The sequence below is a fragment of the Lepidochelys kempii genome, unplaced genomic scaffold (genome assembly GCF_965140265.1).
Source record: "Lepidochelys kempii isolate rLepKem1 unplaced genomic scaffold, rLepKem1.hap2 scaffold_37, whole genome shotgun sequence".
Lineage (NCBI taxonomy): Eukaryota > Metazoa > Chordata > Testudines > Cheloniidae > Lepidochelys > Lepidochelys kempii.
This window is the reverse complement of record NW_027333638.1, coordinates 663864-686633: the sequence shown is the minus strand read 5'-3', so window position 1 is coordinate 686633 and position 22770 is coordinate 663864. Positions and strand designations below refer to the sequence as shown.

Genomic DNA, 22770 nt, shown 5'->3' with positions numbered 1-22770 from the left:
CCAACGCCATGTACAGTCCTAATGGATGTATGGCACGGGTAGTTTTTGCCTCAGTGTAGCTTGTTGGGAACAAACCTCTCTCCCCCACCTGGAGCTGATGAACATTCCTGGCTGGAGGGACACACGCTCCTTCGACTCAAAAGGAAAGGAGTTGATAGAAAACATCACAGGACTGACCCCAAAGAAGGGTGAGCTGCAAAAAGCAGAAGCAGGCAACTCATCTGGGGGAGCTGAGTAACCACGGTGAAGATGGGGCACAGATCACTAAGTGGGAATTTGCAAATGTGATTTTTTTCTTAAAAAAAAAACACCTTTGGCCAGCCCTAGTCAAGGCATTTGTTAGAGATCACTCCGATGTGGATTTTCTGATGTCTAATAAGGGTTGAGCGCTGATTGAAGCTTCTCCCACACTCAGAGCACGTGTAGGGCCTCTCTCCTGTGTGGATTCGCTGATGTGTGAAAAGGGCTGAGCTTTGATTGAAGTGTTTGCCACACCCACGGCATCCATAAGGTTTCTCACCCGTATGGATTCGCCGATGTATGATAAGGTATGAGCTCCGATCGAAGCGTTTCCCACACACAGAGCATCCATAAGGCTTCTCACCTGTGTGGATTCTTCTATGTGTGGTCAGTACAGAGCTCCGATTAAAGCTTTTCCCGCACTCAGAGCACATGTAGGGGGTCTCTCCTGTGTGCGTTCTCTGATGTGTGATTAGGGTAGAACTGTGATTGAAGCTTTTCCCGCACTCAGAGCATATGTAGGGCCTCTCACCAGTGTGGATTCTCTGATGTGTGGTAAGGGCTGAGCTTTGATTGAAGTGTTTGCCACACTCACGGCATCCATAAGGTTTCTCACCCGTATGGATTCGCCGATGTATGATAAGGTATGAGCTCCGACTGAAGCGTTTCCCACACTCAGAGCATCCATAAGGCTTCTCACCTGTGTGGATTCTTCTATGTGTGGTCAGTACAGAGCTCCGATTAAAGCTTTTCCCGCACTCAGAGCACATGTAGGGGGTCTCTCCTGTGTGCGTTCTCTGATGTGTGATTAGGGTAGAGCTGTGATTGAAGCTTTTCCCGCACTTAGAGCATGTGTAGGGCCTCTCCCCTGTGTGGATTCGCTGATGTGAGAGGAGGGATGAACTGTCAATGAAGTGCTTCCCACACTCAGGGCATTCGTAAGGTTTCTCACCCGTGTGGATTTTCCGATGTCTAATAAGGTGTGAGCTCTGCTTGAAGTGTTTCCCACACTCAGGGCATCCGTAAGGTTTCTCACCCGTGTGGATTTTCCAATGTGTAATAAGGTGTGAGCTCCGCTTGAAGTGTTTCCCACACTCAGGGCATCCATAAGGTTTCTCACCCGTGTGAATTTTCCGATGTGTAATAAGGTGTGAGCTCTGCTTGAAGTGTTTCCCACACTCAGGGCAGCCATAAGGTTTCTCATCTACGTGGATTCTCTTATGTGCAATGAGATGCGAGCTCCGCTTGAAGCATTTCCCACACACACAGCATGCGTAAGGTTTCTCACCCGTGTGGATTCTCTGATGTGTGACAAGGTCTGAGCTCCCTTTGAAGCTTTTCCCACACTCGAGGCATGTGTAGCGTGTTCCTTCCAAGTTCATTCTCTCACGTGTAATAAGGTCTGACTGGCTACCGAAGTTTTCCTCTGGCCTCTGCTGACTCTCACAGGCTTTTGTTTTTTCTGGGCGTGCACAGCTCCCAGAATCATTCCCTTTGGACCTTCCTGACAACATCCCATGGGCTTCTACTCGCTCAGCATCTTCCTGCTGGGGCTCCTCCTCGTTTTCACTCACCATCCCAACACCTGACAGGAGACCGAGAGAATCCAGACGTAAGTCTCTGCCTGCGCCAGAGAGAAAGCAAATCTCAGAGAGAAGAATGGGAAAAGGGATGAAGGAACCAAAATGTGTACAGGACAGATCAAACCTATCAGGAGCTGATTTTCCCTTCAACCTTCCCCAGAGGAGAGAAAGGAAGGGATCAGTTCTGGGTCCGTATCTCAGAAGAAATCTCAGGGGACAGCGAGATTGGGGAGGGACCTGCTGCCAGTTGTCAGTCAGGATAGGTGGGAAGCCATGAGTGACCTCTGCCTAACGATTCTACATCTGCAGGGAACAATCCAGAACTTGGAGAGCTCACAAGGTCTTTGTAGGGCATCCCAAATGTTTCCTGTATTCACTGACAGTTTTGGGGTTGGTTTAACCAATGCCTCACCTATGCAGGCAGCTCTCGGGAGCACTTTTTTCTTAGAGTCATGAAGGTCTGGGACGCACGACTCCTCCCCTCGTTCCAGCTGCGAGATCACATCAGTTCTGGAAACTGGAAACCCTGCTCAAGGCAAAGAAAACAAGGGAGGTCAGTGGAATTTGTGGGATACTTGTCACAAAGAATATTCCATGCTTTTAAGCCCAGCTCACTTTTAAGTAGTAACGTCCCAAGGCCGGCTTCCTTGGCTCAAAGTGCCAGGAGATGATTATTATAAATCATATTCATTACCTTAGTGCCTAAGGGCCAACTAACAGTGGGTCCTCATTTTGCTAGGCACAGTACCAACCGAGAAGCGTTGATGGCCCGTGTCCTGAAGAAGTTACAATCTAAATAGACAAGGCAGACACAGAATGGGGGAAGGGGTAGAACCCACCAGCAGAGTGAACTCCGTGAAGGCAGAGTGGCAGATCTGATCAACACAGGCCTAGATCTTGAGACTATCGGATTTAATGTTACAACCAAGGCCAGTGTTTTCCAGAAATTGTCGCTAGGACTGCATTTTTTCCAAAATTACTCTTTGTTTCTGGAATCACCGTTAATATCCGGAATTGCTGATCAGAGGGTGGGTGGGGCATGCAGGGTCACAATCCCCCAGATTTCTCCCTGGAGACACCCGTCTCCTCCCCAGGGCACAGGCTGGCTGCGGTTGAGACTTGATGCCAATTTCTTCCCTCCTCATACAAGTCTGGGATCGGCAGTGGGACGCCAGGCTCTCTCATCATGCTGCAGAGAGGACGGCACTCACAGCTGCTCGCGGCCGTGTCCACAGCACCTCTCCCCTGCTCATTTCCCCTGTACACAGCTGGTTCATGCCCCGTCTCTCCAACGCACAGCTGGTTCTAGGCTCTCAATGCCCAGTATATGAGCCCCACCGCCCCCACACAGCCGGCTCCTGTCCCCTCCCCGCAAGGCACTTTCAGGCTTTAAAGGATTAGATATTGCTCACGTTTGTCAATTACTCTGTTTTCATTGCCTGCAAACTCTTGCCCTAATTATGACTGTTATCTGTATATCTAAGCCAGCCCTTGAAAGCATGAATTCTTCACAGACTATGATGCCGAGATGCGCCACATGATACCAGGAAGGGCTGCGGGATGGGTTTCCTGTGCAAGCTGGTATCACTACAGGGTGATGAATGCCAGATCTCAAGGCTGGTTATGCAGAGCTCCACCTTTTGAAGCTTTACCCAACGCAGAAAGGGGAAGTGATGGATTTCCCCTCATTCAGGAGACTGAAGACGACAGACTTTTGGGGGATAAACAGCTGAGTTTGAGCTGACTGAGGGGGGTCTTTCTGGGCTACAAACTCACAGGACCTGATAACCACCAAGAGGTAACCCTTTAAGAAAGGTTTTAATACACTTTGGAACCGATCAGGGATTCCCATGAGGACCGCTGAGGGAATGAAGGTAAACACGCATTTGGATGCTCTTCTTGTTTTATGAGAACGGGAACAGGAAGGGCAGGGATCTCACTGAATGCAGGATCTCAGCAGAACTAGGTGTCAGGATAGCACCATATTGCAGCCCATTGGAAAACATAATCCCAACTACACATATAAAATGATGGGCTCTAAATGAGCTGTTTCCACTCAACAGAGGGATCTTGGAGTCACTGGGCACAGTTCTCTGAAAACATCAACTCAGTGTGCCACGGCAGTCAAAAAGCAAAGAGAATGTTGGGAATCATTCTGAAATGGATAGATAAGAAGACAGAAAATATCGTATCGCCTCTATATAAACCCATGGTACACCCACATCTCGAATACTGCCTGCAGATGTGGTTGCCCCATCTCAAAAAAAGATATATTGGAAAAGGTTCAGAAAAGGGCAACCCAAATGATTACAGGTATGAAACTCTTCTGTACGGGGAAAGATTAAAAAGACCGGGACTATTCAGCTTGGAAAAGAGACAAAGGGGGGATATGAGAGAGGTCTATAAAATCAAAACTGCCGTGGAGAAAGTAAATAAGGACGTGTCATTTACTCCTTCTCATAACACAAGGAGTAGGAATCACCCAATCAAATTAATAGACAGCAGGTTTATAAGAAACAAAAGGAAGTATTTCTTCACACAACGCACAGTCAACCTGGGGAACTCCTTGCCAGAGGACGTTGTGAAGGCCAAGATTATAATAGGGATACAAAAAAAAAACAAAAAACACCATGAGAAATCTATTGAGGACAGGTCCGTGAATGGTTATTAGCGAGGATGGGCAGGGATGGTGTCCCTAACTTCTGTTTGTCATAAGCTGTGAATGGGTGACAGGAGATGAATCACTTCATGATTCCCTGTTCTGTTCATTCCCTCTGGGACACCCGGCGCTGGTCACTGTCGGAAGACAGGACACTGGGCTAGATGGACCTTTGGTCTGTCCCAGTGTGGCCATTCTTAAATACTAGGGAACCTAGTGAGTCCAGTGCAATGGGAGGGAGTAGGAAAATCCCTGGGTGTGGAGAACACTGGGAAATTAGAAACTATCATTCAGAAGCAACAGACTCTAAATAGTCTAGAAAAGCAGAATGTGAAAAATAAGAATCGGGGTCATGTGACTTCAGGAATGAGGGACTCAAAAAACCAAGTCTGCAGAGAAGGTAGATTGTGGCTAGTGCACATGCGGATGGGGGAGCAACTCTCCAGGTCTCAAGGATTTTCACCAGCAACCGAGGCCATTGTCCCATGCACGGGGCAATCCGGAGCAGTGAGGAGTTGTGTCATCTGTAATCCTGGCTGAGTTTCAATGCTCTGCTGCTGGAGCTCCCTTGTCTGGATTCCCCCAGCCAGCATTCAAGGTCTGTGTGATCAGTAACCCTGGACCAGCCGCTCTGACCCCAGCAGCCTGCTTCTTCCACCCCAAGCACATTCTGGTCTGGGTGGAGAAGGCTCAGGGTTTGAGAGAAGGCCAGGGGTAGGAAGCTTCTGTTCGTTATGCTGGACCTAACCCCCCGTTTTACTTGTGCAAACAGGAGATATTTGACACTGTGCGATTCTGCTCCTGTGCTCTCTTCCCACAACGTTCAGCAGCAGGGGAGGGTCGCTGGTCGTGTGTGTGTCACTGGCATGCTGGGGTGATGCTGGAACAGGACAGAGCAGAGGTGGCATTGTGGGGGTGGCGTGAACCTCATCACTTCCGTTCCCCTTCCAAGAACCGAGGGGACAGGAATCCTTACCCAGCGAGGTCACATTCTCATAGGTCTCCTGCATGACGTCTCTGTAGAGGGCTCTCTGAGCGGGGTCCAGCAGAGCCCACTCTTCCCTGGTGAAATGCACAGCTACCTCCTCGAAGGTCACCGGCCCCTGAAAGAGCCAGAGCCCCACACTCAGGACCTGCTGCCCCACTCACAGCCCCACTATTCGTGGGGGAGAGGAGACAATCAAACGGAAACTCTGGGTGGACCGCAGCCAACAGAGTCCCACCCCCACCCCGCTCAGAGCACCCAGGAAACACTAGGGTGAGGGGGCGAAGAGACACCCCTCCTCTCTCCCAGCAGATCCATCACACACCTACTAGCCACAGACTGATACCGGAGATGCTGCCCCGAGCAGGGTCTAGGGAGAGATCTCTTGTAGGAAGCCCAACACCCTCTTCCTTGTGAAAAGAAAAGGAGGACTTGTGGCACCTTAGAGACTATCCAATTTATTTGAGCATAAGCTTTCGTGAGCTACAGCTCACTTCATCCGATGCAAACTGTGGAAAGTGTAGAAGAGCTTTTTATATACACACAAATCATGAAAAAAATACCTCCTCCCACCCCACTCTCCTGCTGGTAATAGCTTATCTAAAGTGATCACTCTCCTTACAATGTGTATGATAATCAAGGTGGCCCATTTCCAGCACAAATCCAGGGTTTAACAAGAACGTTGGGGGGGTGGGGGGGGCAGGAAAAAACAAGGGGAAATAGGTTACCTTGCATAATGACTTAGCCACTCCTAGAGCTGGATATGAAGCAGGGGAATCTCCCCTAAGCCTGACTGGTGGCTTCCCCCTTCGTATTTCAAGGCACCCGCTGGTTAGTTGGGTCAGGCTCCAGCACTAGGAGTCTGGTCCTTTTTCCCAGCCCCATCTAGGTAGGTTATTTTCTGTTCACCAGATTGGAGCATTTCCACCTCCGAACCTCATGGGTCTCTTCCTAGAATCTAGGCCACTTATTAAACAACTCCCAGCAGGTCTGCCACCCCCTGGCCTCCTCCCTTTCTCCACCCTGTGCATTTCCTGCCCCACTCCAACCTCCAAACCAGACGGTGCAAACCTTCCCCTCTCCCGTGTATTTCCTGTCCCTCTCCCTCCTGCAGGAACAGATCAGAACCCCCCACAATAATCCCTACCTGAGCTGGCTCCCCTGCAGCCATGTCACTCCCTGGTCCCATGGGAGGACGGGATGAACCGGAAAGAAACATGAGCGTCGGTCTGCAACCTGGCCGGGCAAGAAGGGCTGTTGTAGAAGTTTAGGAACGGACATTAGTTCAATTCACATCACGCTTCCCCCAGGCTCTTTCCTTGCAGAGCGAGATCCGAGATTCTGCCGTGCTCAGAAAATGCTCAATCTCTGGATTACAGCAGACACCTGGCCCCTCCTGCCAGGCTAGGCCCACAGACACACTTTTAACTTCCTTTCTCCCTCCCGCATCCCAAAACAAAGTCTCTGAACGCAATCCCAGAAAAAAGCAGAACCAAAGGAGCCCCTTTCGAGGATTCCCTCTGACACTGACCCCACGGCAGCCACATCCCAGCAGGAGGGACATGGAGTCAGGAACTGGGTTTTCCTCTCTCTCATCCTCGTCTTGTCCACAGGAAAGTGATTCTCCCCACAGTGCAGTAATACATCTGTCTGGGCAGATGAGAGAGCTGGAAATCTCTTTCAAAACTCTTTTATCCCACGGACCCTGTCAGTCTCTCTATCTCCTTTTCCCTGTGCCCTCTCCATGCCTGTCTGCTAGGAAACTCTCATTCCTGGGTTGTTTGCTCCCCGATGGCTGGATTTGCTCCTGCAAATGGCAGGAGAAATGGGGTGGGGGGCTGTTTGTGTAGAGTCATTTTATAGTCCTTCACTGCCTGCCTGGGATTTCCCCATTGCCTGCCTAGGACCCCCACCTGCCCTCCACCAGGATCTGCCAGCCCATTTGCCTGGGACCCCCTCCTCCTCCCAGCAGGACCCCCTGACGCTTTACAGGAGGACCCCTCACTCTGCGCCAGGGACCGCCCCACCACAGCTCTGTGCACTGGGCATGGCAATGGTCCCAGGAGCCTGCTGGGCAATCCCAGACAGAGCCCCTGGCACAGCACCAGGCAGCATCTAATCCCCTGCCCCACCTGCCCAAGAGACCCCCACCCCCACTGGTCTGCAGCCAACAGGCCCGCAGCCATACCCACCTCCAGGACCCATAGCCTTAGGGCTGGGCACATCAGAACTACACCCTGAAACCCCAAACCCTCCAGAATCCACCAACCTGACTAGGGCCCCCCGCTTCCCAGCCACCCAGAGGCCTCCCCCTACCACAATGCCCCTTCAGCTCTCGCTGCAATCTCCCCGCACAGACACCTGCCCCCCGCAGCAACAATGTTCCCTCACAGTGTCTGGTAAGTGGATAGAAAGTTATCACCGCCCCCTGCTGGCCAGTCACACAGGCAGAGGGAGCCCGGGGGGACGCCTCTTTAACAGGAGAAGGGAAGCCATGGAGGGCTAAAATAAGTAAGACATTTCCATACTCTGTCACTAGCAAATAATGGCCACCGTGGATCCACCCCAGAGTTGGCTACAGCTTTGCACTGCGGGAAGCCCCCCCCTCACGGAGACCCTTTGTCATGAGGTTTGGGATATTTCTGAACCACGCTGCACTCAGAGGGACCTCCTCATCCCGTGCCAGCTGGAGAAAAGAAAAGGGTCCAGCCAACTCTCCTGTTACCAACTGGGAACACCCATCCCCCAAACAGGGGGAGGCCCCTGGCTTTGATGGGTATTGAATATATGGCTAGTCTCTTTTATCAGTAAACATTTTTAACAGAGAGAAAGGAGGGAACAAATGATTCTCAAAGGAGAGGGAAAGATGATCATTGTTGCAGGGGGGTTAATTTCCCAACCAGGATGGAGAAGGACTCAGGGCGACAGGTTCCCCCCAAAGAAGGACAAGTTGCTAGGATTTAGAGACATGGGGAACAGCCCCAAACCCAAGAGGATTTTTAATTGACATTTGATGATGACATCGTAAGAGGGAAACCTGAGATTTGAGATCAGTGTTCAGAAATGAAAGAGAAAGGGTGGAAATCTGAGGGATTTTGGATCCATTTATGCAAATTATAGAGAGGAAAGTGGAAAATGAGAGGGATTTTATCGCAGTTGTTGATAGGAGGTAAAAGCTGAGTGTATTTCCCACCACTATTTGGTCAATGAATAGAGCGGAAATGGGCAACATTGGCAAACGTTTGAGATCCATATTCAGGAATCTGAGAAAAGGTGTAAATCTGAGATTTTCGTCGTAATTTATAATTACAGAGACAGGGAAAGCTCTCAGGGGCATATTCAATTAGAAGTAGACAACTAGAGTAAAAGTGGGGCAAACGTTGAGGGTATTTTTGAGGAATCTTTGAGACGTACAGAGAAAACGTGTCACAAACTACGCAACTGAGAACATGGGATAAACGCCAGGACCGGGGGGGCTTTTATGTGGCTATTAAAGAACGAGCTGGAAAAGGGGGGACCGTTTGTGATATAAAATCCAGCCTGTCCAATACATAAGCAGAAAGTGATGGTCCCCCCCCCCACGACCCCCGTTCACCTGGGCAGCAGGGAGCCCTCTGAGGGGCTGACTGAAGGGGGCGGGGGGGGAGCTGGAGGGCTCCCTGGGGGAGGGGAGGGGGCGGCAGTGGGGGATGGGCAGGTAGGGGGCAGAGAGTCACTTTCCTGACCCCCCCGCCCAGCGCTCCCCCCCCGGGGTCTCCCACTCACCGGAGCACGGGGGGGTTAATGACGGGCCCCACCCCGCACAGACCCCGGAGAGGAGCCGCAGCTGCTCCTCCTACAGATCCGACACGAGGCAGCGCCTGGTCTGCTCCGGGCTCCGCCCCCAGACGCTGCCCCGCCCCTGTCTGCTCCATGCCCCGCCCCCTGGCGCTGCCCCGCCCCCGGTCTGCTCCAGGCCCCGCCCCCAGGCGCTGCCCCGCCCCCGGTCTGCTCCATGCCCCGCCCCCAGGCGCTGCTTCGTGTCGGGTCTCTCGGAGGAGCAGCTGCGGCTCCGCTCCGGGGTCTGTGCTGGGGGGGCCCGTCATTAACCCCCCCGTGACCGGCCGGGGGGGGCTTTCTCCAGCTGGGACCAGCCCCGGGCTCTGCCCGCCCCCGACCCGGTGAGTGGGAGACCCCGCGGGTGGGGGGAGCGCTGGTGGGGGGGCAGGAAAGTGACTCTCTGCCCCCGGCACGGCTGGGATTGGGGGGGGCAGAGACTGGGGCCCGGCGGGCGGGGTCCCTTGGGGGGTGTTGGGGGGAGAAGCCGGAGTTGCGTGGGGGGGGTTGAATTGTCTCTGTGCAGCCAGGAAATTCCCGGGGGGGAAGTGGGGGGCGGCGGGGGAGTTAATTGGATCCCCTTCCCCCCCCACGGGCACAAATGCCCCCCAGTTTTCCCCTTTTCCCTCTCGGTAGCTCCCACCTGGTTGTAAACTCCCCCCCACCCCCCATTGATCCGCTCTCTGGTCTCCCCTGATCCCCCCCCCCGTCTCTCCCTCCTCCTCACATGTCCATTGAAACTCCCCTCCCGTGGGGGGGGGCGGGATTTCCCTCCCCCCGTTTTATCCGCAGCGATTTGTCCCGGTGTCGGTGGGAAGTTGGAGCCCGGAGCCATCCCCCAACCTGGCTGCCCCGGCATGGGGGTGGGAGGAGACGCCGGGTCTCTGCCGGGGCGGGGAAGGGAGGGGACGTGTCCCCCATGGGGCTGCCCCCGATCCCGGCTTCCCAGTCCCACTTGCGGCCCCCAACTGCCGCACCGTTGCCCCCAGCCCCCACCTACCCCCCACCTGCCCATCCCCCACTACCGCCCCCTCCCCTCCCCCAGGGAGCCCACCAGCTCCCCCCCCGCCCCCTTCAGTCAGCCCCTCAGAGGGCTCCCTGCTGCCCAGGTGAACGGGGCCGGGGGGGGGGGGACGGACACCATCACTTTCTGTTTATGTATTGGACAGGCTGGATTTTATATGACAAACGGTCCCCCTTTTCCAGCTCGTTATTTAATAGCCACATAAAATCCCCCCCCCCCCTGTCTTGGCGTTTATCCCATGTTCTCAGTTGCGTAGTTTGTGACACGTTTTCTCTGTACGTTTCAAAGATTGATAAAAAAAAGTTTGCCCCACTTTTACTCTAGTTGTCTACTTCTAATTGAATATGCCCCTGAGAGCTTTCCCTGTCTCTGTAATTATAAATTACGACGAAAATCTCAGATTTACACCTTTTCTCAGATTCCTGAATATGGATCTCAAACGTTTGCCAATGTTCCCCATTTCCGCTCTATTCATTGACCAAATAGTGGTGGGAAATACACTCAGCTTTTACCTCCTATCAACAACTGCGATAAAATCCCTCTCATTTTCCACTTTCCTCTCTATAATTTGCATAAATGGATCCAAAATCCCTCAGATTTCCACCCTTTCTCTTTCATTTCTGAACACTGATCTCAAATCTCAGTTTTCCCTCTTACGATGTCATCATCAAATGTCAATTAAAAATCCTCTTGGGTTTGGGGCTGTTCCCCATGTCTCTAAATCCTAGCAACTTGTCCTTCTTTGGGGGGAACCTGTCGCCCTGAGAGCTTCTCCATCCTGGTTGGGAAATTAACCCCCCTGCAACAATGATCATCTTTCCTTCTCCTTTGAGAATCATTTGTTCCCTCCTTTCTCTCTGTTAAAAATGTTTGCTGATAAAAGAGACGAGCCATATATTCAATACCCATCAAAGCCAGGGGCCTCCCCCTGTTTGGGGGATGGGTGGTTCCCAGTTGGTAACAGGAGAGTTGGCTGGACCCTTTTCTTTTCTCCAGCTGGCACGGGATGAGGAGGTCCCTCTGAGTGCAGCGTGGTTCAGAAATATCCCAAACCCCATGACAAAGGGTCTCCGTGAGGCGGGGCTTCCCGCAGTGCAAAGCTGTAGCCAACTCTGGGGTGGATCCACGGTGGCCATTATTTGCTAGTGACAGAGTATGGAAATTTCTTACTTATTTTGGCCCTCCATGGCTTCCCTTCTCCTGTTAAAGAGGCGTCCCCCCGGGCTCCCTCTGCCTGTGTGACTGGCCAGCAGGGGGTGGTGATAACTTTCTATCCACTTACCAGACACTGTGAGGGAACACTGTTCCTGGGGGGGGCAGGTGTCTGTGTGGGGAGATTGCAGCAGGAGCTGAAGGGGCATTGTGGTAGGGGGAGGCCTCTGGGTGGCTGGGCAGGGGGAGCCCTAGTCAGGTAGGTGGGTTCTGGAGGGTTTGGGGTTTCGGGGTGTAGTTCTGATGTGCCCAGCCCTAAGGCTATGGGTCCTGGAGGTGGGTATGGCTGGGGGCCTGTTGGCTGCAGACCAGTGGGGGTGGGGGTCTGTTGGGCAGGTGGGGCAGGGGATTAGACGCTGCCTGGTGCTGTGCCAGGGGCTCTGTCTGGGATTGCCCAGCTGGCTCCTGGGACCATTGCCATGCCCAGTGCACAGAGCTGTGGTGGGGCGGTCCTGGCGCAGAGTGAGGGGTCCTCCTGTAAAGCGTCAGGGGGTCCTGCTGGGAGGAGGAGGGGGTCCCAGGCAAATGGCCTGGCAGATCCTGGTGGAGGGCAGGTGGGGGTCCTAGGCAGGCAATGGGGAAATCCCAGGCAGTCAGTGAAGGACTATAAAATGACTCTACACAAACAGCCCCCCACCCCATTTCTCCTGCCATTTGCAGGAGCAAATCCAGCCATGGGGGAGCAAACAACCCAGGAATGAGAGTTTCCGAGCAGACAGGCATGGAGAGGGCACAGGGAAAAGGAGATAGAGAGACTGACAGGGTCCGTGGGATAAAAGAGTTTTGAAAGAGATTTCCAGCTCTCTCATCTGCCCAGACAGATGTATTACTGCACTGTGGGGATAATCACTTTCCTGTGGACAAGAGGAGGATCAGACAGAGGAAAACCCAGTTCCTGACTCCATGTCCCTCCTGCTGGGGTGTGGCTGCCGTGGGGTCAGTGTCAGAGGGAATCCTCGAAAGGGACTCCTTTGGTTCTGCTTTTTTCTAGGATTGCGTTCAGAGACTTTGTTTTGGGATGCGGGAGAGAGAAAGGAGGTTAAAAGTGTGTCTGTGGGCCTAGCCTGGCAGGAGGGGCCAGGTCTCTGCTGTAATCCAGAGATTGAGTCGAGAGTTGTCACTTTGGATGGGCTATCACCAGCAGGAGAGTGAATTTGTGTGGGGGGCGGAGGGTGAGAAAACCTGGATTTGTGCTGGAAATGGCCCAACTTGATGATCACTTTAGATAAGCTATTACCAGCAGGACAGTGGGGTGGGAGGAGGTATTGTTTCATATTCTCTGTGTGTATATAAAGTCTGCTGCAGTTTCCACGGTATGCATCCGATGAAGTGAGCTGTAGATCACGAAAGCTCATGCTCAAATAAATTGGTTAGTCTCTAAGGTCCCAGAAGTACTCCTTTTCTTTTAGCATTTTCTCAGCACGGCAGAATCTCGGATCTCGCTCTGCAAGGAAAGAGCCTGGGGAAGCGTGATGTGAAATGAACTAATGCCCGTTCCCTAACCTCCACAACGGCCCTTCTCGCCCGATCAGGCTGCAGAACGACGCTCACGTTTCGTTCCGGTTCATCCCGTCCTCCCATGGGACAGGGGAGCGACATAGCTGCAGGGGAGCCAGCTCAGGTAGGGATTATTGGGGGGGTTCTGATCTGTTCCTGCAGGAGGGAGAGGGACAGCAAATACACGGGAGAGGGGAAGGTTTGCACCGTCTGGTTTGGAGGTTGGAGCGGGGACAGGAAATGCACAGGGTGGAGAAAGGGAGGAGACCAGGGGGTGGCAGACCTGCTGGGAGTTGTTTAATAAGTGGCCTAGATTCTTGGAACAGACCCATGAGGTTCGGAGGTGGAAATGCTCCAATCTGGTGAACAGAAAATAACGCACGTAGATGGGGCTGGGAAAAAGGACCAGACTCCTAGTGCTGGAGCCTGACCCAACTAACCAGTGGGTGCCTTTAAATATGAAGGGGGAAGCCACCAGTCAGGCTTAGGGGAGATTCCCCTGCCTCATATCCAGCTCCTCACAAGGAGGAGGGTGTTGGGCTTCCTACAAGAGATCTCTCCCTAGACTCTGCTCGGGGCAGCATCTCCGGTATCAGTCTGTGGCTAGTAGGTGTGTGATGGATCTGCTGGGAGAGAGGAGGGGTGTCTCTTAGCCCCCTCACCCTGGTGTTTCCTGGGTGGTCTGAGTGGGGTGGGGGTGGGACTCTGTTGGCTGCGGTCCACCCAGAGTTTCCGTTGGATTGGCTCCTCTCCCCCGTGAATAGTGGGGCTGTGAGTGGGGCAGCAGGTCCTGAGTGTGGGGCTCTGGCTCTTTCAGGGGCCGGTGACCTTCGAGGAGGTGGCTGTGTATTTCACCAGGGAAGAGGGGGCTCTGCTGGACCCCGCTCAGAGAGCCCTCTCCAGAGACGTCATGCAGGAGACCTATGAGACTGTGACCTCGCTGGGTAAGGGTTCCTGTCCCCTTGGTTCTTGGAAGGGGAACTGAAGAGATGAGGTTCACGCCACCCCCACAATGCCACCTCTGCTCTGTCCTGTTCCAGCATCACCCCAGCATGCCAGTGACACACACACGACCAGAGAACCTCCCCTGCTGCTGAACGCTGTGGGAAGAGAGCACAGGAGCAGAATCGCACAGTGTCAAATATCTCCTGTTTGCACAAGTAAAACGGGGGGTTAGGTCCAGCATAACGAGCAGAAGCTTCCTACCCCTGGCCTTCTCTCAAACCCTGAGCCTTTCCACCCAGACCAGAAAGTGCTTGGGGTGTAAGAAGCAGGCTGCTGGGGTCAGAGCGGCTGGTCCAGGGTTACTGATCACACAGACCTTGAATGCTGGCTGGGGGAATCCAGACAAGGGAGCTCCAGCAGCAGAACATTGAAACTCAGCCAGGATTACAGATGACACAACTCCTCACTGCTCCGGATTGCCCCGTGCATGGGACAATGGCCTCGGTTGCTGGTGAAAATCCTTGAGACCTGGAGAGTTGCTCCCCCCATCCCCATGTGCACTAACCACAATCTACCTTCTCTGCAGACTTGGTTTTTTGAGTCCCTCATTCCTGAAGTCACATGACCCCAATTCTTATTTTTCAGATTCTGCTTTTCTAGACTATTTAGAGTCTGTTGCTTGTGAATGATAGTTTCTAATTTCCCAGTGTTCTCCACACCCAGGGATTTTCCTACTCCCTCCCATTGCACTGGACTCACTAGGTTCCCTGGTATTTAAGAACGGCCACACTGGGACAGACCAAAGGTCCATCTAGCCCAGTGTCCTGTCTTCCGACAGTGACCAGCGCCGGGTGTCCCAGAGGGAATGAACAGAACAGGGAATCATGAAGTGATTCATCTCCTGTCACCCATTCACAGCTTATGACAAACGAAGTTAGGGACACCATCCCTGCCTATCCTGGCTAATAACCATTCACGGACCTGTCCTCAATAGATTTCTCATGGTGTTTGTTTGTTTCTTTTGTATCCCTATTATAATCTTGGCCTTCACAACGTCCTCTGGCAAGGAGTTCCCCAGGTTGACTGTGCGTTGTGTGAAGAAATACTTCCTTTTGTTTCTTATAAACCTCTGCCTATTAATTTGATTGGGTGATTCCTAGTCCTTGTGTTCTGAGAAGGAGTAAATAACACTTCCTTCTTTAATTTCTCCACAGCAGACATGCTTTTATAGACCTCTCTCATATGCCCTCTTGTCTCTTTTCCAAGCTGAAAAGTCCCAGTCTTACATATCTCTCCTCATACAGAAGCTGTTTCATACTCCTAGTCCGGTTTTTTTTGCCCTTTTCTGAACCTTTTCCAATTGCAATGTATCTTTTTTGAGATGGGCCGACCACATCCGCACACAATATTCAAGATGTGGGCGTACCATGGATTTATATAGAGGCAAGTTATGTACTGTCTTATTATCTATCCCTTTCTTAATGATTCCCAACACCCTGTTTGCTTTTTGACTGCCTCTGCACCCTGAGTGGATGTTTTCAGAGAACTATCAACAATGACTCCAAGATCCCTCTCTTGAGTGGAAACAGCTAATGTAGACCCCATCATTTTACATGTATAGTTGGGATTATGTTTTCCAATGGGCTGCACTAGGTGCTATCCTGACATCTAGGACTGCTGAGATCCTGCATTCAGTGATATCCCTGCCCTTCCTGTTCCCTTTCTCCACTGAACCCCACCAGCCCATTCTTAGTGTTCCCAGCTTCCCCAAGACTCTCTCATTGTGTCTGGACCTCTCTCTCTCTGCAAGAAGCAGTTCCAGGGAGACTTGTCCTCTGTCTGGAGTCTTCAACTTCTGGGACATGGATTTACTTTCTCTGTGTTTTAGGAGATGCTTTGAAATTGAGTGTCTGTGACATTAATCACAGTGCAATCTTGACTGGTTGAACAGCTGTTTCCCCTCAGTTGCCCAAGCTGGGGTGGCTTTTACACTGCTTTACTGTGAGAACAGCCACTCCTGGGCAGTTAACACCCAGTCTCCAGCATGTAACTCGCTGCCAGCTACACAGTATTGAGCGCTGTTAGTCAGCGACTCACGAATTACAGTGCACCACAGGAGAACCCCAGAAAATTCTCTGGTCTTGGACTTTTGTGCATCTTTCACTGTCCAGCACACTACTGAACGACTCAAGGTCATATGAAGTCTGTCATTTCATCAGTGGAAAATGACACGTGCCAGCCTTGTTATCCCAAATGGATTTTCCAACACACTTTAATCCCAACACACTGGTTAGATGAAACAAGAAAATGAGATGGCTAACTACCGGCAAAAAAAACATATTAATTGACTACAGGTAGTGAGGTATAAAAGCCAGAATTGTTTACAAAAGAAATGCAAGATAAAACCCAAACTAACATCTAAGTTAACAAGCTAAAACGGATACAAAGCAAATGTTTCTCTCACTATATCCTGAGGCAGGCTGGCTGTCCTTTCAGCCAGAAGTCCCCCTAATTCGCCCCTGCTGCCAAGTTCAGTTTCTTCAGGAGCTGTCATGAGCAGAGGAAAAGGGGGAGAGAGAGAGTCTCAAGCATTTTCCTCCCCTCTTTTTATAATTCAGTCCTTTGTAGGACAAACAACTTCAGTTCTCAGCTGAGTCATGGTGACCGGCTGTCTGCTGTAGATATGAGCTTCAAGTGGTCCCTGTGAAGGAATGTAAATGTCTTCTTCACACCTTCCCCCTCCTGGAGAATGGCAATTTGACCAGCTGCTTGCCTTGCTGTCTCTGAGGAACTGGTCTGAGGGTGTTCCACAGAATTGTAACTTTTTCACTAATAGGATACAGTAAAATCTCATAATTTTACATAGTGTTGCTACACATATTTTAACAGGAGGATAATATTCTGTAGATTATGCATTTTCAAATGATACCTCAAACAAGCCATACTATGTAAATAATTGATCATAGTTTTCTAGAAGAGTGAACATAGGGGTTGTGACAGGGTCAGGCCAGATGGCTAAGTAGGTCCCTTTTCCTTGGGTAAAGTAACAGAACAATCAGGAACCTTCTGGAGACCAGTAAGACAGGCTGATTCGAACACCTGCAACCAATCAAGAAGCTACTTGAATCAATTGAGGCAGGCTAATCGGGGCACCTGGGTTTTAAAAAGGAGCTCACCTCAGTTAGTGAGGTGCGTGTGAGCCGCTGGGAGTAAGGGGCGCGAGGAGCTGAGAGTGAGACCACGGACTGTTGGAGGACTGAGGAGTACAAGCATTATCAGACACCAGGAGGAAGGTCCTATGGTGAGGATAAAGAAGGGGTTGGGAGGAGGCCATGGGGAAGTAGCCCAGGGAGTTGTCGCTGTCGCAGAGCTGTTCCAGGAGGCACTCTAGACAGGTGCATTCCACAGGGCCCTGGGCTGGAGCCCGGAGTAGAGGGCGGGCCCGGGTTCCCCCCAAATCCTCCCAACTCCTGGTCAGACGCAGGAGTCGTCAGCCTGGACTGTGGGTTCAGAAAAACGGCCAAGCTGAGGGCTGCCGTGAAGCTCCAAGGTGAGCAAATCCGCCAATAAGCGCAAGACCCACCAAGGTAGAGCAGGAACTTCGTCACAGGGTACAGACTGTGCCTGTCTGTGTGTGTCCCCAGCAGATATGTGGGTATTTCAATCCCTCATAAGCAGAGTGCTCAGCATCTTCAGGAACCCAGGGAGCTGGTCCTGGGAATTCACTGGTTTACTAGGCGTGACACTGTAGGGAATTGTGAGACACTTCAATAATAATAATTAATAATAAAATACCAATATGATGAAATTGCAATGAATCATGCTAGATATGCCGTGTAAGGTGTCAGTGAAAATGCTATGATTTTCCAAGTATGATCATTTTGTTTCTATGTTTTGTACCACCTTTGTGTTGTGAGTTATAGAGATGTAGGGTATATCTGTATTTCCAGACTTGTGCAGTGTTTCTGGGTGACACCCCCGGACAGACTGGCATCAGCACTGCCGAGCCTCTTCACTGGCCTGTCAAGGGTCATCAGCTGTACAATGAGCCCATGAAAAGAACCAAGGGGATACGCCTATTGAGTCAGCAAGACATGCAGGGGTATGCCTGTGTACTGAGACCTCCAGGGCTTTTCCATGCCATGTGCTGTGAAGCTTGTGTTTGGGACACAGGAAGTACAAGCCACAAGGCAAAGGGAATAGAAAGGGCAGCTGCATCATCATCATCAGCTGTTTCCCCTCAGTTCCCCTCAGTTGCGTTTTCAGTCAGGACTCCCCAAGGCACACCAGGTCACACTAAGCACTGAAGTGAAATTAATAGAATGATTTGTTTTTTTTATGACAGAGTCTTATGCAATCACCTGAACTCCTTTGTTTTCTTTCATCTGAGCAGGGTTTCCCATTTCCAAACCTGATGTGTTTTCCCAGCTGGAACAAGGGGAAGAGCCATGGGTCTCAGAGCTCCAGGGTTCAGAGGAAAGACAGACCCTGAGAGCTCCCTGCAAAGGTGAGGAAACATGAAACCAACTCAGAATCTGTAAGTGCCTGAAGGAAACATCTGGGATGCCCTACGAAGCCCTTGGGAGGTCACTTAGTTCATTATTGTCCCTAGCAGGGGTCATAACCTCAGGGTAACCAGAGCTCATGGCTTCCTGTAGATCCGAGCAGACATCAGGCAGTAGCTTCCTCCCTTCCCCCCATGAATTTGATGGGATGTGAAGGCTGAATTGATCCCCTCCTCTCTCCTATTTAGGGGAAGTGTTTGGAGGAGTTCAGTTCCTGTTTTTATTTGACCTCTCTCCAGCACTTTTTTTCGTTGGCCTTCCCCTTTCCATCCCTGTTTGAGGTTTCTGTCTCTATCGCAGCAGGTGATGCGATGGCATGTGAGAAAGAGGAGCAGAATTCTCAGCAGGAAAATGCTGGGCAAGTGGATAAACACAGAGCATTATCACAAAGATCGGAAAGGAACGTGTCCAGGAGTCATGAGCAGGGAAAATCCTGTGAGATTCAGCACAGACCAGAGAGAGAGCAGGGAAATCGGCCAAGGGATAAAGTGGGTAAATTAATTTCCTGTCAGGGAACTCAGAAGGACCTCAAGGAAAGCACAACACAGCAGGAAATCCTCAGGGGAAAGACAAAAAATGCATGCACTGAGTGTGGGAAAAACATACATGACCAGTCAGCCCTTATAAAGCATCAGAGAATCCGCGCAGGAGAGAGGCCCTATGAATGCCGTGAGTGTGAGAACCTTCAATCGCAGCTCAAACCTTGTTACCCATCAGAGAACCACACAGGGGAGAGGCCCTATGAATGCTGTGAGTGTGGGAAAACCTTCTCTTGGCACTCAGCCCATGTTAGCCATCCAAGAATCTGCACAGGAGATCAACACCATAAAAACCTCTAGGGCTATCTGTACTTTTTTTTCTTTAATACTTTTCCTGATTCCCACATAGTAACTTTTAAAGTTGTTTGAACTGTTTGCAGCACCGTTATCCCTCAGCGTGTCCAAATGAGTGGCCCAATTTTGCCTTTTGCAGTTCACCCTGTTTTGAGGTGGACCCATTTGTCCTTCCTATCTACTCCATTGTCTCATGAATAATTTGAGTGTGCCCTTCCTATCAGGAACCAGGGAGCATCACATCTATACCATTCCTCCTATTGCAAAATTATTGTTCGGAATCACCAATGATTCAGATTATATCATTGCCAGTTGTTCTCACGTTGCTCTGGGTTGTGCTGAAGAGCAGTTATATTGGGAACTTTCCCAATTATATTTAAAGGAAGAGGAGCAGGGGCAGGAAAAGAAGTGTCATTTCAGCCTCTGTGACACTGGAAGGAGATGGGGTGACTCAGAGATTCCCTCCTTCCCCATCACTCCAGACCTGTTAACTCTGCATGGCTCAGACAGGAGGGATCTTCATCACATTCTATCCCTCCACTTCTCAAAGTGTCACGTGATGAAGCGTTCTCAGCTGTCTGTGCTTGGAGACGATGCTTTGACTTCTTTAATCCTATATCAGAGTCGCTATGCCTGGAGATGAAAGTGTCAAAAACCTGGAAGGGGAATTCAGATGGATCCCAAGCACCGTGTGATCATTTGGAGTTTAAATCCCAGGTTCCATCAATTGGTAGAGCCACTTCTGGCAAGGGGGCTGTTTTGTCCCCCATTATGGGGGATGCTAGGTTACTAAAAAATTTTAAATAGCTTTTGTAAAGGATTCTACTTCAGAGAAGTGTACATTTACCCTAACCAAGGCCAAGGATTTGGAAAGAACTGGGGTTGAATGAGTACACGCTCCGTTCTTGGTTTCCATCCCAGTAAAAGAAGCTATGGTGACCAAAGCCCCAAGGAAAATTGTTTGTTTGTACAACTCACTGATTACAGATCCAAAGCATGCCAGGGTTAGATTGAGAACAATCATCCTTCACCATTTGGATCCAAAGAGAGAGAGTGCTTCATAGGACATTCCCTCCTCGTGGATTCCAAACTGGGTGCCTGATTGGGTAATGTCAAAGTCAGATTCAGGACTCACATAATTTGTCAGACCATTCTGTTTATTAGCAAAGCACTTTGCCAATGCACACAGATATGTGAGCCCCCTGCAAAGGCTCAAGCTAACTTATTTATACGGATAAGCCAATTTAACATACGAGACAAAAGGAAGCAGAAACTGACAAATATACATATATATCTTACTTGCATACTAATGTTTACCAATCTCCCAGCTCAGTAGGAGCTCTAAGTTAATTAGTTTGAGGACCCATTGTCTCACACTCCTTTATGTTTCTCTTCTTGACAACTATATTTCAACTAACCGTTCAAGTAGCATTTCTTTAATGAATTATAATTTCAATATAATTCATTCTATTTTCACAGAAACAAGGACTTTCAGGCTGTGGAAATGATGGTAACCAATGAGGGAACGAACGTGTCCGGTTCCAATTTCAGACTTCCAGATACTCGCATGTTGAGTCCTGATTCTCTGGTTTTGTGTCTGATGCTCCGGCTTCACAATAAAGCTGATGTTGGCACAGCTGCCCCCATGTAGCTGCACTGGTGTAGCATGCTATTACAGATGCTCTAAGCCAATGGGAGAGATCTCTCCCGTCGGACTTCATTAGTCCAGCCCCCTCAAGCTATATGTCCTGCTGACGTAGCGCTATCTACACAGGGCGTTAGGGCTGTGTAACTACATTGCTCAACTCTGGATTTTTCACAGCCCTCAGCAATATAGTTACACCGATAAATGCCTTTAGTGTAGGACAGTTTTCTCTTGTGTTTTATGCATTTACATCCCTTCTCCTCTACCTCCTCCTACTTTGAAAGATTAAAAAGTGTGAAAACAGAGATTTTTTTTTTCCTCGTGATGCAAACATTCCCACATAGGAGACCCCCTTCCACCAACACACATGGCAGAAGAACCAGCGATATGTGAACTCAGAGAATTGGTTGGGACCTACGTTGGGACAAACCAGAACTAGAGCCAAGGTTCAGTTGTTGGCAATGGGGATTAAAAGAAAATGAACTCATATGATAAGAATTTGAGCTCTTTGAATATGTTATTGTTTCCAATGAAAATGAATTTATTGGTTAAAGAGTAGGAGACTAATTGTGTGATAATCTGAATCACTTTGTAAAACAAAGTGTCTCATTTTTTTGTTTTGTTAGTCATACAGGAAGTGACAGCTGATCTTGAAAAGTTAATTTGCTTTAATTTACCCCCTGTAGTGTAAGGAGTTCTGGTAGAAAACCTCACTCCAATGGTTGGGGTGGAAGAATGTGTGTGAGAGTGTATAAGTGAATATTGGCCCAGTATAGATTTTAAATTTTTGTGTTTCAAATAGAACTTATTTTGCTTAGATTCAAAGTCTATTTCTAGTGAAAGCAAAATTATTCGAAGAGACAATTTGTAGAAGTTTTTACAAGTTCTTACACTTAGACTGTAAGGGTCACTGACTTCCCCACTTCTCTAATTTGCAAAGGAAAGTCATCTGTCATAGGATGTGTTCAGCAGGTAGGAAAGTTGCAGTCCTCAAGCACCAAGGAAAAGGCTGAAGTCCATTACCTTTTAGGTCAAGAAGCCATCTAAAGTCTGGTCTATGCTGAAAAGCGACGTTGACGTAGCCACCTCTCTCAGGGGTGTGAAAAGTCCACTCCACTGAGAGAAGTAGTTAATGTGACCTCAGCCCCAGCGTAGACAGTGTTAGGTTGTCAGAAGAATACTTCCAGTGTTTGAAGTATAGACAGAGCCTGAGACAGACTGATCCCCTATGGGAAGTGAGTCATGACATGAATTCCAATTTTGACCCATTTCCCTCTATGTGAGAGAGGTACTAGTATGGAGGGCTGGGCCAGCTGTCCGATCGCCTGGTTCCTCAACTGTAGCTACAGCTCTTCGTACCCATCCACCCAAAGACTGAGAGAAATGGAGAGTTCCAACTGTTGTTACTTTAGTATCTTATTGTTCCTTTCTCTGTTTTTTGTGCTGGCCTTTCTATTATACCAGGGGGTGAGGGTATAGCTCAGTGCTTGTTGTGACAAAGCTCTGTCCTTGTCTCTATGGGTCCCACGTTTCCTGGTGGATTTTGCTAGCCTCAGAGGCTCACTGTGACCCTCCACACAGCCCTTCTCTCTCTCTAGAGGCAAGGGCCACAGCTTACTGAGCCATCATAAGCCAGCAAGGGAGGTGAGGAGAAGCAACCCTCCCTCGCACAATCTCTGTTTCCCAGTATCCATGATTAATCAGGGAGGGGAGGGGGGAGCCCGGGCCCGCCCTCTACTCTGGGCTCCAGCCCAGGGACCCTAATA

The 22770-nt window shown here is 50.3% G+C and overlaps 2 protein-coding genes across 2 annotated transcripts in view; one reads left to right on the top strand and one right to left on the bottom strand.

Annotated features, from left to right (window-relative positions):
* The window catches only part of LOC140904590 (uncharacterized), a 565656-nt gene that overhangs the window by 201304 nt on the left and 341582 nt on the right, over positions 1-22770 (top strand). Inside the window, 1 exon segment of the mRNA XM_073327022.1 lies at positions 19096-19271. Within this exon segment, the coding sequence (XP_073183123.1) occupies positions 19096-19271 (176 nt within the window).
* Positions 324-6656, bottom strand: LOC140904597 (uncharacterized). The gene is made up of 5 exons (XM_073327028.1): positions 6615-6656; positions 5459-5585; positions 2236-2349; positions 1277-1825; positions 324-1024 (listed from the first exon to the last, which is right to left on the bottom strand). The coding sequence occupies exons 1-5, from the start codon at positions 6654-6656 to the stop codon at positions 324-326; spliced, it is 1533 nt and encodes a 510-aa protein (XP_073183129.1).

Coding starts and splice junctions, on each gene's coding strand:
- LOC140904597 (XM_073327028.1), bottom strand. CDS start 6,656: ATGGGACCAGGGAGTGACATGGCTGCAGGGGAGCCAGCTCAG. Junction 5,586..6,614: donor CTGCAGGGGAGCCAGCTCAG/GTAGGGATTATT, acceptor TGGCTCTTTCAG/GGGCCGGTGACCTTCGAGGA. Junction 1,826..2,235: donor CCCGAGAGCTGCCTGCATAG/GTGAGGCATTGG, acceptor GTCTCCTGTCAG/GTGTTGGGATGGTGAGTGAA.